The 19,690-nt window shown below is 39.6% G+C and overlaps 1 protein-coding gene across 7 annotated transcripts in view; it reads right to left on the bottom strand.

The window, feature by feature from the left end:
- The window catches only part of tox2 (TOX high mobility group box family member 2), a 105,185-nt gene extending 87,226 nt beyond the window's left edge, over window positions 1-17,959 (bottom strand). For 2 of the 7 annotated variants that reach the window (XM_058403539.1, XM_058403542.1), the window contains exon 1: window positions 17,553-17,958. In XM_058403539.1, the coding sequence (XP_058259522.1) occupies window positions 17,553-17,654 (102 nt within the window). In that variant the 5' untranslated portion in view covers window positions 17,655-17,958. Of the gene's footprint in view, window positions 1-17,552 lie in introns of all 7 variants that reach the window. The other 5 variants (XM_058403544.1, XM_058403545.1, XM_058403540.1 and 2 more) reach the window with 4 other exon arrangements.
- Between the last annotated feature and the right edge of the window lie 1,731 nt (window positions 17,960-19,690).

The following is a 19,690-nucleotide window of genomic DNA, read 5'->3' as shown; positions in this document are numbered from 1 at the left end:
GGATGCATGCACGTTGGCAAGCTGCCAGTTTGGACATGGAACACTCCAAAACTGCACAGAGCATCCAGCCAGACATAAGCCCTGCCATAGGTGCTGTGGTTTCCTCCAACTCGGCTTTGAGGGGCTCTAAAATAAGAGTGTCTCATCAATGCTTCGACTGCGCTGCATTACATGCTCCCCTCTTTTCTCCTAATCGTAGCCAACAGCAGGGGAGTAAATTAAGGGCACTTAAAAAGAACAGCTAGACAAAAAGGAGCAAAAAAAAGGAAATAAAGATTAAAAGTCAAAGAAGGCTAGTACAATCTGGCTTTATTGATTAGTCTCTTTAAAAAAAAAAAGTGTTAAGGGACGGCTGTTTGTTTGGCTCTGCTATGTTAAGAAAAAAAAAAAAACAACCCAGCCGACGAGGAGGACTTGCTTGAGACCAGATGTCAGCAGCAGCCGTGCCACTTTCGCTTGGCTCTTGTAATTTGAAGTTTACCCTGTGCTGCCGAGAGCTGTAACCGCACTTGGAAAAACAAACATTTTATCTCGTTTTCACAAGGGTCAGAGGTTGGAGAGAGTGCAGCCTGGGAGGAAAAACATGGCAGCGGAGGAGAGAGGCTTATACAAAAACGCATGGCTGTGGGTTCGGGATAATTACAGAACAACAACATGCAGAGTTACTCTATTGTAGCAGCGGGTCTGAATATACAGTAATGAAGGAGGAAAGAAGAACAGAGCTTGATTGGAATCTAGGTAGGTAAGAAAAAAACAACAAAAAAAATGGGGGCGCCTTTATTGAAAGAAGTTTACTTTTTTCATCACAGACTGGAATGTCGTCTAGAGACAGACTGACTGACTGACTGACTGCCTTTATGTTTACAACAAAGCAAAGTTGTACCTCCCAGTTAACAAAATTTAAAGAAAAAAAAAGCCACAGGATTTCTTTACCAAAGTCTGCAGCCAATTATTCTCCTATAACACACGTGTACATGCTCAAAGCTCACTTAAAAACAGACATGGTATGGTATGGTATGCTTTTCGTTCTCACAGTACAGATCAACAACAAGCTTTTTCCATGCACTACCTACAGTCAGTCATCTGCTCATCTAACATCGAAACTAAGCCTCTTCACTGCCTGTGAAGTGAGAATGCAATAATTACAGAAAAATATCTTCCTCTGCACCTTCTTCTTTCACCGCTAACAAAAACACATTTACTGGCCAATTGAGTGAAACTGTATAAAAATGCACTAAATTGCTTTCCCAGGATGCCGAGCATATGATAAAGACAGCTGTCAGTTCCTGTGCCATAGTGCCTCTATGCTCTATGTGATTACCAACCCACACGTACCCCAACATCCTGCCATTCACACATGGGAGAGAGAGAGAGAGAGAGAGAGAGAGAGAGAGACAGAGAGACAGAGAGAGAGAAAGGACAGATTCCAGTGTCTTTGTGTCAAAGATTAGGAGTGATTAGGAGTGAGCTGGAATGAGAGAGCTCTCTGTTTGCACTGTGATCGTACATTATCTCTGCTACAACAACACATCACATTCCTGACTAGTACACACACACACACACACACACACACACACACAGTGAGAGCTGCAGTCTTGATAGGCTCAAAACCACAAAACTTAAAGAAAAATGATCTAAACCTTTTATTAAAATTACACAAACTATTACTGAAATACTGCCATTAAACACAATTACATTCCAGACACAAAAGTCCTATTAAACTGTGATAGACAGTTATATATATATATATATAGAAAGAGTGTGTGAATATATACAGAAAGTCATTAATAGCTTCGCTCGTGCTGTATGTGGCACACTGAAGTGGTTTGTGTGTTCCAGGAAATTCAAGGTGTAGTGAATGTGGCTGGGAGGGTCCCTGCGCGGCTCAAAGTTCACTTCAGCAGGACAGTCATCTGTAAACAGTGTAATAATAGTGCAAAGGGGATTTTTTTTGGAATCTCTGAAGTGATCGACAGCAGTCAAAAACGTGATGACATGAGCAATACTGTGACTGTGAGAGTTGTCCATAAAAAAATGTAAATGTAAAAGCTGTGGGGGAAAAAAAGGTTCAAAAATCACAAAGCAAGTTAGTAGTTATTATAGCTTGCTGTACTATAGCATGTACAGCAAGGTACAATAAGTATGTTTGCATGACTGGATGTGTGTGTGTGTGTGTGTGGGCCTTGGGGGTAGCTCCTCCTGGAGGCCCCAGGCGATCCTAAGCTAGGCTTAAAGCCAGTCAGCTCTGCCACTGTTTGCTCAGGACATGCCATAGGAAGCTAAGACAACTGCCTGTGTTTGCCCAAACCCTGCTCTCTCTCTCTCTCTCTCTCTCTCTCTGTCTCTGTCTCTCTCTCTCTCTTTTCCTCAATAAAGCCTGACAGTGCATTCCTCCCCTCCGTCCACACCGCTTGCCCGCTCTGTTTATTTATCCCATATTCTCCTGCTCAGCCTATGGAATCTCCACAGCTGTCCTTCCACTTCTCAGAAATGCTGAGAAGAAACAAGAGTGCTGAAGTTCCACGTTCATTCATTCCTGCCTTGTCTTCTCAAAGTGCCACAAACGCTTCAAAGAAGAAGAAGAAGAAGAAGAAGAAGACTCCTTGTTTATAGCATGAGCCTCTTAGAGTAGCTCAAACCTCAGTGGGTGAAAGTTGTTGGTCACAGTTCAACTTAACTTGCAAACTTTGGGGTTGTTCCCTGTTAGCCTTTAGCTTAATGTTTCGGGTCAAGCTTTCTCTCGTCAAACCGTTACCACATGTCCTTCGCATTTCTCCTGGTCAAATGTTTTGATAATCGACACAGATAGACTATCAGCAACTTTCAGCCCATGTCAAACTTTTTTCCACATTACAGGTAGTCAAACCTCCATGAAATTGTCTCTCTCTCTCTCTCTCTCTCTCTTTCTCTCTCTCTCTCACCCTCTTTTTTTTGTTACACTAAACATTCTTTCCTCTCCTAGATAGGTTTTTTTTTATTTCCTGATAAAAGACGATGATGAGAGTCCATTTCACACTGCTCAGCTACATTCTATTATGGTACGTGATGACGCCGAGCTACCAAAATAACTCCATCTAATACTGCATCAAAGCCAGCTATTACTTCATGCTAATGCTGCATGCAGCTCATTCGGGGCTTAAACTAAAACTAAAACTCCAAAAACAAAGCGCATGACAAACCAATTCAAGGTTAATAAAACACAATCATCTTCTGACAAAAAAAAAACAAAAAACAAACCTAAAGCTAACCATCCAAAAACCCAAATGAAAGCATGAACTCAAGTTAATGCACATAAAGCTCCAAACAAACAAAGCATTCAATCTTATTATTATATAATTATCATCATTTAAAAAGAGACGTTTTAATGACATCCCTTGTTTGAAAGCAATCTGTGCAAACAGTTATTTTTTATTTTATTTATTTATTTATTTATTTTTTTTACCAGACACAGATCCTAATTTTTCCAAAAGGTAAGCTACAGATTAAACAGGAGCGCTAAAAAACAAGAGCTAGCATTCTGGTGCTATGTTTAATCTTCTATTTTGAATTCATTACTTCATGACACACGTTCCCAGAACAATGTAGTCGTTCTTCATGGTGAAAAAGCAACATCTAACAGAGGTTTATACAAATTTAACTTTTCAGCACAGAATAGAGTAAGCTCTTGGTTAAAAAAAAAAAAAGAATAGAAAAGAAAAGAAAATGCAAAAAAAATGCACTGAGCAAAGATATCTAAGCAAACACAGTTCAAAAGCTTAAACTACAAGTTTGCAGGTCTCGCTGAAAAAGCCACAGATGAGAAAGGTCTGCAAGCGGGTGGGCTAAAATAAGGCAAGCAGTTTCATTGTATTTATGTAACGCTTCCTTTAAAAAGTCCCTCATCAGAACAGCACAACGCTGAGAACACCAATCATTTGCTGGGAAGAAAACACACCATCAGTGTATGCAGTGGTAAAGTTGAGTATTTTTTTCCTCCTTTTTTTTTTTTCAAGGCTAATACTGATGCCATTATGTTTATGGTGAAATGGGGGCGATTATGTAAAAATATTCACTCGCAAGAAGTTGACACTCGCATTACTTGCCTAGTTTTATATGGACTTTTATTTCATTACCTTTATTTATTTCCCCTAGAGGAATTGTGAAAGAGAACTGTAACAACTGGAGGATTACACGGGGTGGAATAGCGACAGCCGTAAATCAGAGGAAGGCCATTAGAAACCTCAGTTATCTGCTACTAAGTCAACATCCCTGATGCCTATTCTGAAATTACAGCAGCTCTACATGCCTCTAACATAAACAAACAAACACACACACACACATATATATATATATATATATAAATACACACATGCACATATGTGCACGCACACACATGCACACACACACACATACACACACACTTGTGCAGGGGTTAAAACACTTCCTGACCAGAAAGTGCAATACTGAAAGCCACATACACGTGGGTGACAAAGAAACTGTGCTAACTGTGAGATGCCATCCTGTTTGGTTGAGGCTCTGCTGCCACAAAGATATTTCCCATTTCAAACTTAGCCAAGAAGCCATATGTACCAGCAGGTCCAAAACAATGGCTTTGCCTATAACGGAAACCAGCACACATAAATGCTTTTCATGTCCATGGCACCGGTTTGAAAGGCTGCACAATAACAGCGCCGCCCGTCTGCTCGTTCATCACGACTGACACTCTGCACGCTTTTAATACTGCAGAAAGGAATATCAAACAAAACTGTGGCAGTACTATTAAACAGGAACACTTGTATTCGTCAGCTTTGCATGGGATTCTCTTGAGGCGCAAACGAGTTAAGGCCTCTTTAGCTTTTTATTCCTCTGTAGAGAGAGGAGACATCAGTCAGCACTTTATGGGTTCTGAGTTCTTAACCACGCTGGGTGGACTAGAACAATAAACCTCTGTCTTTAAAGTGACAGTCGGAGTGTGGCAACATCTGGTGGCAGGCCTCATTTTGGGTTTCCACACCGCTGATTGACATTATAGTCGTCTGAAAAAATAATGTGCCCCAGAAAATATCTGTCACGCCCTACTGTCTATAACCCGCCATTTCTTCCTTTTTTGTTTCCACCCCTACTGATTGACATTGCAGGAAAATTACGAAAAAAAAAAAATTCCTTTCTCGTCGAGGTTCACCTTCCCCCATTGATATAATGAGGAGCAGGGGAAATGTGAAGCGGGTGGGGTGTGAGGTCAGGGAGGGTGGGGTCTAAGGGCGCTGTTGTAGCTACTGCTGAACCCACCACCACTTCCTGGAGTGGGTGGGGTGTGTTAGAGCACCATGGCACACCACTGTAGCTGTAAGACGGATGGGTAGGAAATGCAGGCCCACATCAAGGACTGACTGATTCTGATCAAAGTGCCCTAAAACATAGAAAGGAGACTGAAATTAATAGTCCTTCTTTTAGCTGACTTAATTTGTTTACTCTGAGGTCATGTTCCAACTAATTACTAGTAAGCTTGTGCGATAGCAATTTTTTCTCACGATTTTCTGTTTTTTTTTGTTTTTTGTTTTTTTTAAAAAACTGATAAACGATTTAATTGTCTAGAGCCGACATGTGAGAAGAAGACAGGAAAATGTGGATTTCCACCATTTAAGGAATGCTGTTGGCTATGAAGTCGGGGTCGGTTCTACATTAACGAGCTGTACAAAAACAACATTTTCAATACGTTCCTATTACTGAATTTTATAACCAAATGTTTCATTGTTTGTTGCTGCTTAGATGTTTTAGCATTCTTCCTCTCCTCTTTTATTGAGAAGAAAATGAGTGCTTTTTTGCCTTTATTTTAACTGATGTTAAACTGCATAGCTCCTATGCAAAAATAAGCATTAATTTTGATAGATCTTGACCAATTTTTCCAGGCTAGCATGAACAAAAGGAGCACAGAACTACACTACCCATTAGCCCCTGCATGTCACATGCCTTACTAATCACTTTTACCTGTGTCTCAGTATGCTTGTTAGCAGCACTATTTAAATTTTAGTTGTCTTCTTGTCAAGCTTTTGGCATTGTTTTTGTCGTGTGTATCGTGTATATCCTGTATGTTCATGTTTACAGCTCTTGGTTTCGTGTTTTTTTGTTTTTTTGGGTTGTTTGCACTTTACTTAATAAATTGCCTGCCCTTGCATCAGCCTTCGCATCCCATTCTTGTCCCATTTCATTCTGCAGAATGTGACTGTGAGTGAAACTACAAGGGTCAAGCATTTCACTTGATCCTTTAAAACGGAGCTTTACCTCGCAAATAAAATGACTATTCACAAAGAGCATCATTAACTTTGGCAGCAAGGCCTTTACAGTGCAAACGCTCAGATTCACAATCAACCAATCAAATTGTTCCCAGCGATCAAGACAGAATCTATTCTTCTTTCACGGCACCTGGAGCTACTATGCTAGATTATGAGCTGTGAGATCTTCTCTCAACAGGCCTTGGCATCTCTACAGATTAAAAGGCTTTTCTTTTTACCTCTGCTACTTCAGCAAATTTCAACAGAAGTCCATGGTGTTCTTTTCCCCATGGATGGGAATCATTATTATTTACAGTCTACATTAGTGAATCAGTCTGCTATTCAGCGTCCAGCCAGCAGCCATTCAAAACCCAGGCCCCTGCTCACAAGGGCTCCGACTCTGTCTTTCTGCCAAGGCCAATTAGCGCAACATTGGGCTAGCACTCCCACTGCTACTGACAAGCCTTTGCAAAACACCCGAAACATGCACTAGATTACATACATGTACATTTATGTTACATAAATGTCAGCTGAATATCAGAATATCAAAAACATTTTAGGGAAAAAGTGGAAAAATAACAAGTCTCAATAACCTGGTTGCATAAGTATACACACCCTTTCATAATCAGGGATGTGCCTGTGTTCAGAATGAACTAATCACATTCAGTCTCATGTACAAAAGTAATTATCATACAGCTTTTATCGCTGAAATGATTCAGATTTATCTCCAAATAAAGTTCAGCTGGTTCTGTAAGATCTTCTTAGTTTCATCTGACTGCTGAAGCCATGCTCCTCAAAGAGCTTACAGAGCATGTACAGTATCTCACTGGTTGAAAGCCACTGATCAGGAGAGGGGTATTTCCAAATAAATTTCCAAAATATTAGATGTGTCATGAAACACTGTAAAGACCATCATCACAAATGAGAGAAACTGGAGCAACACAGGAAAATCACCAAGAACAGGTCTCTAAAATGTATAAAAGGGCAAGACAAAAACATACCAGGGAGGCTGCCAAGATTCTTCCAACAACATTAAATGAGCTGCAGGAAAACCTGACAAGTCCTGATTACTCTGCATGTGACAACAATCTCATATTCTTCACGTCTGGGATATAAGGTAAGGGCAGACTAGGCAGAAGCCCTTTCTCACAAAAATAACATCCAAACTAAATTACCCTAAACCATGAAGCATGTTCTAATGAGACCAATTCCAAAAGGTTTCATAAATCCATAATTACAAAACATACCAAAACATACCAACTGTGCAGCATGGTGGTGGCAGCATCGTGCTTTAGGGCTGCTTTTCTTCAGTCAGGACTTGGATTTTTTATCAAGGTGAAGGGAATCATGAATAGCTACAAATACCAGTCAGTTTTAGTTGAAAACCTTCAGGAGTCTGTTAGTGAGCTGAAGATGAAAAGCAATTTCACCTTTCAGCACCACAATGACCCAAAGCATCCAAATCAACAAAGGAACGGCTTAACCAAAAGAAGATCGATGTTTCTGAATGTCCTAACCAGAGCCCAGACCTGAATCTAACTAAAAACTCTGTGTAGTGACCTGAAGCGGGCAGTGTGCAGGAGAAGCTCTGACAGTTTAATGAATCTAGAATGTTTTTGTATTAAGAGTGGGAAAATATTACCAAGTCAAGATGTGCTGTGCTGATAGACTCGTACCCAAAAACACTGAGCGGTGAAATAAAAACACCGCTTTTTCTTTTATATTCCTTAAAATTTCTGATTGTTTTTTTGCTTTATTTGCATACTTTGCCATTAAAGGTGGGAAAACATGACATGATTAAGCTTGGCTTCATTTCTACATCAGAAAAACCTGCAATTTTAAACAGGGGTGTGTAGACTTTTTCTATAAGGTTTCATTTCTGGCCTGCACATCAGATTTCTCGCTGTTAAACAAATCTCGTAAGGTAAAACCGAGCACAAGAGCATCACACGTTCATTAGAAATAGACAGAAATGTATGAAGGAGGCTGTGGCTGATTCTTTTTTAGCCCAGACCACAGATTACTGCAGTGACATTAATCAATCTTATCAGTGACAGCCATGTCAGGTGATTACAGAGTGAAACGCCCCGTAGTCTGCTTCGCTTATGCATCCATAACACGTCATCTGCGGTGATTGAGAAGGAGCTTGTGAAATATAGTCATGGGGGTAATGAATGTGAAAGAGGTGGATTATTATCATCCTTTATTCTCAAATGTCTTTGGAAGAGAAGCTAAAAATAGATAGACTAAGCACATATTGTCTAGTCAAAGTACAAATTACCCAAAATGACAGTTGAGAAAACAGTAAGTTCAGTTGGGTATTTTTTTTGGCTTATTTGGCTTATTTTTATTTAATTTAAGAGTTAACTTTTCTGTTTACCATTTTTGGTATGTGGAGGAAGCTTGGCATGAAGCCAGTGGGGGATTAGAGAGTTAAAACAAAATTAGAAATCATGAATGCAGCTGCTTATCTGTCTCCAAATGTGTGTGTGTGTATGTGTGTGTATGTGTGATAGTTAAACATTGTGATATAATTCATTAATCAACCCTAATTTCATTGTTGGGCTAGTGATAGATTTTTGTTTAGCCCTCTCCAAGTATTTAAATATTTCATCCTTCATCTCCACACATACAGTACAATTATTATTAAGATTTTAGCCATTGCAAATCTAGTTTAATAACATGCTGGGGTGGAGGTGAGTTATATTTGAGCATGTTCTAGCTTAAGTTAACTAGCTATATATTGTACAGTCAGCCAGATAGTTATGAGCGCCAAAATTGCTTCACAATGGATATACTGCTGATTTCTACTGGAATATGAGAGAGAGAGAGAGAGAGAGAGAGAGAGAGAGAGAGAGCGCGAGAGACAGAGTAGAGAGAGACATAGTAGAGTCCCGTTTTGGATTTTACACCTTGGAGCTGTAATTAAAGTTTAATCAAACTTAAGATTGACCCCATTTGCAACTCACCTTTCAGAGCTCAGCCACTGACACACACCACTGTACGTCTCAGTGTGTAGAGGCCCGGTGGAAAAATTCTCTCTCCGCTGAATCATTTACTGTTACACTGAGCTGAAATACTGCGTGTCCACGTGTTAACGCTGAAACACATACAACAATCTATTCTTGTCTCAAACTGCATCTGGGAAGCAAACTGCTCTGCTGAAGAACTTTCCGACACAATTTTGAAGATTACTATTAAATATTACTTGTTTACAGTTTCGAATGTTTATTTATTATGGACTCAATGCTAGTATTTATATCAGCTCTGTGTCGTTGGATAGAATGTGCAGGAGGTGTATCAGCTTCTAAGTGCCGTTCAGAACTCACAAGAATCAAGGATTTTGGTCCTAATTTTATTTTTACTATTATTTTTACTAACTTAAGATAATTAAGAACTGATATTTGAAGCTTTAACCAGAAAAAAACATCCACCCACACATAGAGAAAACATTTACTTTGGAATGTTAAAGTATTTTTTCCTCTGTCAAAGTTTCCTTTGCCAGACGTGGTCACTGCTTGCTTTGTAAAAAAAAAAATCATTAATTAAAAAAATAAATAATAAATAATAAAAAAAATTATAATAATAATAATTCAACAAATTATTATTATTATTATTATTATTATTATTATTATTATTGTTAATAAAAATAATATTTTATTAACAAAAGCACAAAAAAACACTAAAGATATCTGTTAAATTTGCTTCAGTATTTAGATACACATACAATCTGATTGTTCATTGCTGTTATTGTAACTGGACACACTAGAAATTTGACATTTGAAGTTTATTTAAATATTAGCTTTAAAACCTTTAACACCGGAGTCAAGTGTTTCGATTTTCATGTTTCTGGTGTGTTTACAATATCATGTTAAACATGTTCCTCGTCTTGTATATAGATATCAGGTGATATTTGATATAAGGTCTAGGTCTACTCTATAACGTCTAAGTGGCCGACAAGGTGAACGATAACGGTGAGGATTTCATGCGTCGAACAGCAATTAGATTACAAGCGACTGCTACTTTGCTCACATAATGTTTGGTCATTGTTTTTCCTAAATCAAGAACATTTTGAAAGGTTTCATTTTAACGACTTCCAACGTATTTTATGCTGAGCGAGTGGAAACGTTAAGCTCGTGCAGATCGATTAAGTAACTTTGTACGTTTGTCAAAAGGAAACTCAGCTACACATCTACCTCAGCAAGAGATTTCAGAGGAAAAAGCCACATAACAGGAGGGGGGGGATTCAGGGTGCTATGATGTCACTAGAGAAGGCAGTAATTTTTTTCATACCCCTGAACAGGGTAGATGAGCGTTTTAAAGGATACGCACAGAAAATGACTTTTTTTTACTACAGAAAATGACATCTATGTGAAGATGTATTCCATTAAATGAGAATCTTTTAAATTAATTATCTAAAAATGAATAACTAACAAAAAACAGTTAATTTATTTATTTAAATTAAAGGAAATGTATGTTTTGCTGTATGTTGCCTTTTTTAGTAAAGCTGACTGCATGTTTTTTAAATGCTCAAAATAGTCATAATGTTATTAATCTCAGTTTTCGCTTTAGCGTAGCCAGGAATTGATATATTTGCCAGCTGATTGCATCAAATCGAGAGGGATCAATGATGTGGACACTTTTAGTCTCTGGAAACCATAAGGTCAGCTTTATGCCCCCGCATCTCTCAGCCGAGTGGTGGAACACACACACACACACAGTAGTGCATGGCTCTGACTCATGCCGAATGCAGAGTTCTCACCATGGGAAAAGTGTCACCAGGCGTAGGATACGCATCGTAACATTTCACTTTTCCCCTTAACTGCACACTATGTGGTTTACTACTCCATTCGAAGCAAAACACCTTTATGGTTTCTTTTTTTTTTTTTTATAGAAGTATGAAAGGTATAATTTGCTCACTGCAAAATACGTGACAACATGTAATTTGGCTTAGAGACAGATTTTCACAAGTATTTTGGATGTTTTATCTAACATTCTCGAGGTCCACCAAATCATTTTCACACGCAAAGAGGAATTTGATGAGTGTCATTTCAAACTCATAAATATTCCTAACAGAGCTGATCCTTTTGTGTCCTGTCTCTACCATTTTTTATCCAGTAGTGCATTCCTTGCTTTATAATGTGAGTGGTTTAGCTCTTTGCCTGGTGAGTATAGCAAGCTTCACTCCAGTCAGAATGAATGAGTAACCCAAAGCAGCCTCAATTTTCAGTCAGTTAGTCTGTCTCTCAGTCAGTTAGACTGCTTCTTTCTGCCTAATTACCCCTGCCATGTGTAAAGTGGAGTGCTGTGGGCCAACACTTCATTTTATACGCGCTTGCATTGTATCTGCCTCATTCAGAGGTCGCTGTGGATTAAAGCATCTGGCAAAAGAATATACATATAAATGCCATATCTTATATTTCCATAATGGCTGAGTCATGGGGGGGGCATATTGACTGTAAACATGGTTGAAGGGAATCAGTTTAGGAAAAGAGGAACAAGCACTTTAATTGTACATGAACAACAGTTTACTTGGTGATAGCGAGTGCAACCAGCTGGATGTAGAGCAGGAGGAGAAAACAACAGAGGCTTGTGCTGAGCAAGAACTTAACTAAATTTTGTAGAACATGGAAAGAAGAAGAAGGTATCAAACTATAGAAAACAGAATGTTTGTGTGTGTGTGTGTGTGTGTTTGTGTGTGCGCTAAATCAGTATGATTGTACACCTGGGGCTTATTCCCATCGAATCATATGCTCCATAGATCTTGCCTCAGGGTGTATTATCAATGTGAGCACATTACACACACATGCACGCACATACACACTCACACACACAAACAATCAAGCACACAAACACACACACACACACACACACAGCAATATGCATTATTATTCTGATTGGTGGGTCAAACACAAGGTGCTTGGAACCTTTCTGTTTCCATGAGAATTTTTCTGGACATCAAACTGCAGGTCATTCCGAAGTGAACCAGTAGCGAATAGCTAGTTTAGAAAGACACACATGCCTCATCAGCCTCATGGTGGCGCTGCCATGCAGCATTTTCGAGCCCAATTCTTAAGAATCATGACTCGTAAAAAAATATATATATATATATCTTGGGAACAAGCTTACAAGTTGGACCATTAAGCCCTGCCTACTTATATTTTAAGCTCATTTGCATAATATACAAAAGCTACTTTGCAAATCAGTCTTTGGTGTATTTTCATAAGGTTGGTTTTAAAAATGCTCAATTATCAAAAACCATTAGCACATGGTGATTTGACCCCACAGATCACTATAATAATTATTACAGTTGTTGTTGGATGTTATAGATCCATTGTAAATAATGTGATGTGTAGTGTGGGTGCTTTGGATGCTCTTTGTATTGATTGTTTGTCATTTCACAGTTATTATATATCTTATATGTAGGAGCCATATATACATGCTTCTAGATTCAGTGCTGTACTACCCGTTTCCAGTAATTGCACTGCTTTGGAGTTATTTTTAGTTGCTTAAGTGGACAAGTAAAAGCGAGAGAGAGAGAGAGAGAGAGAGAGAGAGAGAGAGAGAGAGAGAGAGAGAGAGCTTTGAATAATGTGCTGAGTTCACTAATGGGGCTTCAAAGTATCCTTAAATGAATCAAGGTCTTTTACAGTCATCAGGCAGGTAACAGAGAACCTGTCATTCCCACCCACTCTCTGATTAGTGATTCAGACTGAACATGGGGTAAGAAAAAAAAAACTCTGGTCTGTCATTTAAAGTTTGGTGTAACTTTATATTGATGTGAGAAACTTGGGCCATATGCTTTAGGTTCAGTTTTGACAGCTGGACACTGGTATGTAATTAAACAGTGGACTCATAGTTTGCGGCTGGTTATTAACTTCTCCTTCTCGTTACATCCAGCATAACATGAAACAAAGGCACTTTTTTTTTTCCATATGGTACTGTTTTCCTACACTTCATAATAGAGTGTATTATATCTTAAAATAGGTTTCAGGTTCTACTGTTTACTGTAAATGTTTGAGAAACTTTTGTACTGCCACTCTTGTGTCTAAATATCCTTGCTAATGGCCAAAAGTGGTTCAGCATGCTCTAAACCGTGTATCGATATTGTTGAGCTTGGCAGGGTTGATTACATTCATGCTATGTTTGCCTGATTTGTCTCATTTAATCTGAATGTTTGTGTTGTAGTGCATTGCGGTTCTATACAATAAGGTTAGCAGTAGGGGGAGGGTGGAGGGGGCAGTGGGGGGGGGTTGCTTGGGTTGGAGGCTGTTATGGGGGTGCTTCTCATAAACTTTCCAACTTCATATTTTTTGCGAAGTGAACAAGCCTGGGGCTATATGCACAAATCATAATGCATTCAGCAAATATTCTCTGGACAAAACATGCATTTATGAAGAGATGGCCTTTACTGGAGGAATGCATAGAGTATGCTTAACAAACAATACACCCACACACACACACACACACGAGAGAGGGAGAGAGAGTAGATATAAAATGAATTTGTGCATTTGAGAGAGATAATAGCTTTCTATATTACCACTATACAAAATGGTTGCCACTCTGTTATAGCTGCTAGCTAATCTCAGTTCCAGCAAAACTGAGTTCAACATGAACGCATAGATAAACTGCAAGTGAACAGATCAGAAAAAGAGAAGAGTGCCTGCAGTTAAACTCCTTCAGTTTAGGCTAATCTACACAGGAACAAACATGACATGAATGTGAAATATGTGTCAGCTCAAAAGATCCAGCTCATCTATGTGACACTGTTATTGAAAACTTGCATTTGTTTGCTTCCAACATCTTACAGTTGAAGCTATATAAGCTGTCTCATAGCAAGCACATCACAGGATGTATGACATAAGTGATCAAATGATCATTTGCCTGCTTGTTGTCTATTCATCACTTCCTCAGTGACTGCATGCTGATGTTCTGTAATGCTAACTGTGCCGGGTCTTCTGTGTAACGGAAGTCAGCGTGAGCTACACTCCACTTGATATATTCAAAGCTATAAAGAAGTATTCGACAAAGAAGTTTCATTTTCTTGTGTTTGTGAAATATAAGAAGGTTAAACTGCTTGTGTGTTTGCAAAGATGTTTCTTTTTTCCTGTGAATGCATACAGTAGATGTTTAATGGATTCCTGTCCTGGGCCTTTCTTAGAGACCAAAGTGTGTAAGCCTATCTCTGTTCTTTTGTATGATTACAGTAGATATGCCACTCCCATCTGAACGCCGCTGTTGACAGGTATTTTGAATTTCCTATAGCAACAAACGAGACATTATTTATTCCACAACGTCCATCGCATTCAGGTGAGCTAGAACTAGGTGAGAGAGGATCCACGTTATTCATTCTCTGGCTTAAAAATGAGAAAGTGGCTTGCTCTTTCTAGTGTTGGGTTTCCTCCATAACTGCCATTTCCACTGCAAGGGCCAGTGTTCAGTGTTCAAACACCGTGGAGATGTTAAAACCCAGCAGCTAGTGCATTAACATGTTAGCAACAGGAAATGAGAGCCACCCATTATGGTTGGCCTAGTTTTGCAGAACCATTTCCGGTTCAAGGGATACCACAGAACCCCAGTGCGTATCTCGATGTTCTTATTATGCACATGTGGGCTCCTATAGGATGCACAACCTCCCAGCCACATTTGAACATTTGCTTTATTAATGCAGGCTTGCATAAAGGGGCTATTGTGGCCTAGAGAGAGCAGACGTTTCCCTTCAAATTTGCTGCAAAATGTCCACTTGAAAAAGATCATTTTTCAGCATGTGCAGTCGGCATACTGTACCCACTCTTGGCTCGCTTGCTGATCTTTTCCATATGTTCCAACCCACAAGCTAAACTCTGCGACACACTTCTATAAACACACATCACCAAATTATGAGTTACTTACAGGGGAAATGGGGAGTTTTAAGTGCAGTACCACAGGGTGAAGAGCAAAGCAATACGACTCATACGTCAAGGCCTTCCATCCATTTTGTATCCTATATCACTTTGCTTACAGTTCTCTCATCATGTTTCTCACTCTTATTTATTGTGCTTTATCTAAGAGGCTATATCTGTTTGCTCACTTTTATAAGTTTAAATATAACTGTTTTGCAGCCATGATTTTTATTCAACAAATATGAATCAGACTCCAACTAGGATGTGACTATAGTAACTCTCATGCAAATACCCTTTACATCACACTGGAATGAACCACTGACAGCTGACACAACATGATTGGTTTGGTGGCATATCGATCTCACATTGCTTTCTGCTTAATGTACTGCCCTCAAAACTGAATCATTCAGCTTATTAATTAAAATTTGCAATTGGTCTTAAAACAGTAGTGAATGCAAACCTCATAAATGGGACTTTGGCAACATTCATGCATAGGAATATTAATTGTTCTAGTAGAGTAAAGGGTACTTTATTAATCCTCAAGGGGAAATTTGGTAGCCTATATTTCAATACATTAAAAAAAAACCCTACTGCAGTGTGCTAGAAGGATAGCAAAGCATTCATGCCTTCATTAATATCTGCATCACCGTGTCGAAAATGTTTTAAAGATTTACATATATTTTTTCCCTCAACGATAAAGAGTTTTAGTGCGATTTAGAGACAGACAGTAAATGCACGTGCTCTGTAAACTAAAAAGACACGCGCTTCAAACTAATGTTCTCCATCAGCTATAAGCGCATTATGAGTTGTTACAGCCCAAATGAGCCAAAAACTACATTTTAAACAAATCTCAGCGCTGTGTATGTGAATGTGTTTTGCTTGGAAATGAATGCTGAAGTTAGGAGTCAGGTGCTGCGAGCCAGTGAACTCTCCCGAAACAGACCGAGGTTCAAGTCAACGCTTTGCATAAAAAATAACCAAATTCTTCATAAGAATAAAACATATATATATACACATCAGTGAAGAGTGGGCATCAAGTTAAAAAAAATCCCACTCGTGGAAGTATGTATCTGTCTCACAGCTGTGTATCTGTTCGGCTTTAAAGGCCCTGCGGCGATACACACTTGGAACACACATCTATTCTCATCTGATATTGCTATAACGTGTATTAGCCTACGCCCTGTGACTACTTAACATAGCCGGGAGGCACGTGCCAAACGACGAAATATCTATAACTTAAATGTTGTTTTGAGTTACTCTGTTGTTGTTATTATTATTATTATTATTATTATTAAGCCTATTATTTCCTAACATTACACATACAAGTAGCAGCAGGTTACTAAAACGCAGCGCGCGCGCGCGGACGCCTGTTTGCCCATACAGGATAAATAAGATGATGGAAAAAGCATGCTTTGTTGTTGCTGTTCAAGCTGTTTTAATTGTGTGTCCCCCCCAATTGTTTTTCCACACTGCCCTCCGTTCTGACCAATAACAGAATCCGATTAGCTGAGAGCCCGTTAAGAAATAATTAGACCGCGCGGTAATTAATTGCCGGACTCTGCTAGCACGTGGAGCTACGACTACGTCACCGCAGCGCCGTTTACAGGGTTCGAGTGGCATCAACACTAAACTCAGGATACTGGATCAAAAAAGTGAGACAAAATTGCATTAAACATGATACGTTTAAGACTTAGAAAAGGGGAAATCTATACATGAAGACATTGAAAAGCGTGAGATATGCACATACACCGTAGCCTGCCTTGCTCTAAAGGGAAAAGCACCCGGGGGGGAAAAGAAAAGTGCCGTACTATTTTTGCCGAGCAATATTAAGCACGCGAAACCTGCTGTAAATTTCGATTCCTTTAACACTGTCCCTCTAAGCAAAAACCAAAAAGTTTCATGTTTCGACACGACCGGACGCGTGGAAATCCTGTGGCTCTTCAGCTTACGTTTATATTCTTCTCATTTCGGGAGCCGCGTTTCCCCAGAGGCGCGACGTCAAATTCAGCCACGCGCCCTTGTTTTTGTTGTGCCACCAATTAGCCAATAGTCAGAGAGCAACGAGCGCTCGCCTTTCGCCTCCACAATTCCTCCAAAGAAACTCAAAGTTTGGATATATCGGACATGCTTTCTTCTACATCCCATCTTCTTTTACTCGTCCCAGACCACGCGTTTTTTTGTTTGTTTTTTTCGCCTACTCGGGACGCGTCTCGCGCGCGTTTTGCAATTGTGAAACGCACACCTAAACAACTCTTAAGGAAAGGTGATGAAGGACAGGACAGCTTTCCAACTTCCGCACACAGAGTTGAGCCGCGCGGCATGGACGCACCAGCAACGCGTTTTGGAAAACCGAGAAAGAAAGTAAGTCGGTGCGCAAGAAGAAGAAGAGGCAAAGCATTGTTGCACTTTGGGTCATTACCTTGTTGCAGTGGTAATAGTCCAGAGAGGCGAGGCTGGAGTCGGTGGATAACGTGCAGGAGCCCACGCTCGAAGGGGGTGCAGGATAAAATCTCACATCCATCGCCCGCTCCGCTCCACTGAAGGCATGAAAACAGGTTCAGCGTCTACGAGTCAGTCTCTCTCTCTCTCTCTCTCTCTCTCTCTCTCTCTCTCTCTCTCTCTCTCTCTCTCTCTCGGGCGCGCTTGCTCTATTGTTAACCCAAACAAAAAAGAAACAGAACGATTGAAAGAAGAAAAAAAGGGGTTGAGTCTCTCTCTCTCTCTCTCTCTCTCTCTCTCTCTCTCCAGGCGCTCTTTTCCTCACATCCGTTCGCGGTTTTTCACTTCAGCACGAAAAACACATCAGCCGCTCAATTATGTCTGAGGATGGTGCACTGACTTTAGGTATATCGGACCGAGCGCTAAGTAATAATAATTTATATATATATATATATATATATATATATATATATATATATATATATATATATATATATATAAGTTCACTTTTATAAGCTAGGAGATGGTGCACCTTGCTATAAAAGTGGATCTAAGAATGTAAAGCTAAACTGCAACCTGACAACTACTGCGTGTGACCTTTTCAAAAACACTGCGTTGACATCCGTTATGGTTGCGCGCCGTGGATGGGGTTTGGTATTAATTCACACCCTCGGTGTGTAGGAGCAGGAGACCGCGTCCATGCGTTCAGGTTCCATGGGAAATGCCAAGCGACCTCTGCCGTTGGGAAAAGGAACAGAGAGAGAAAGAGAGAGAGAGAGAGAGGCCGGCTTGACAGACATCATTAGCCGAACGCAAAACCGGAAGTGGACAGTGCATTGGCTACAATAGCTACACTTTGATTTGCCTAAAAGTTCAAGGATTTTGTATTATTATTATTATTATTATTATTATTATTATATATTCTTGTTTTGCATACGTTAAATTAAACCATCTGTTAAATTCACTTAATTATGCCCAAATCCTAACCTGTATCAGACTGACCACATCTTATATCAAAAGGCATGTATTATTATCCATGCTTATGTGTAACAGGAAGGATGATTTCTTTTTTAACACTATTATGATTTTGAGAGCATTTTAAAGAACTATTTATTAGGTATTAATATGACATTAAATATCACAGTACATGTGGTAATGGTGTAGAAAGGAGGTCTGGTTATAGATTGGAGTTTGAGCTCATTCATTGAACACATTTGAACAGCTAGCTGTTGCTGTATTGTCATGGTTGCGGTTCACATAACCACATTCTAACAAGCCGGGAATGAATAACATATGCAACAATGTCACTGGAATGACTGGCAAAAGTATTGTTGAAAGATGAGCGTCACTCATGCTAAACATGGAGAATCAGGTAGCAGCAGTGCAGACTTCCTGGAGCAGGATAATGGTTGTAAGAAGGAGAAAGTCCTGATATGGTATTTCATGGTTGGGGCCTTGTGGGCATCCAGCCTCTGTTTTGGCAATGGTGCTCCTTCATGACAGACAGCTGGTCTGAGGATCAGATGCTCTCTAAGTAGCACCATAAGGCACGCAATGGGTACACCAAAGAATTATCTGGAGGTTTGCCCTCATGGAAGGCTGCAAGCATTAATTAATTGATTGGTTCATGTTATTGGTTAATATTACCAGATCTGGTCAGTACGGTGCATTCTGAAAGGAAAGGCCTGTGTGTCTGTGTACTAGAAGCTCTTGAGTACAAAAGTGTTTTTCATATTTTTTATAGTGTTATATAGGGAATTTTACTGGTGAGCTCCTGTTGGTTACTAGGTTATGATATCATATCAATAGGCCACATGCATTGCAATGGCCACCACATACTGTATACCTTAGTGTAGAGGGGGACTTGCCAATGTCTGACAGTGCTGAGAAGAAAGATAAGTGTTTTAGGAAGTGCATAGTAGTTGATGTGGTGCATGCCATCAGTAGAAAAGCTTCTTCCTTAAGATATACAAAAAAGGCTTGTAGATGAACATAACCTTCCACGCTGCGTGATCTCAGTTCCAGACTGAGCGATTTTAGCTAAGATATGTCAACTGTCAGGTCATCCAGAAATAAACTTTGCTTTCTCTACCTCTTACTATGATATCAGTCATTTCT

This window comes from Hemibagrus wyckioides, linkage group LG11 (assembly GCF_019097595.1).
Source record: "Hemibagrus wyckioides isolate EC202008001 linkage group LG11, SWU_Hwy_1.0, whole genome shotgun sequence".
NCBI lineage: Eukaryota > Metazoa > Chordata > Actinopteri > Siluriformes > Bagridae > Hemibagrus > Hemibagrus wyckioides.
The sequence above is the reverse complement of the archived record's forward strand: the minus strand, read 5'-3'. Positions and strand labels throughout refer to the sequence as shown.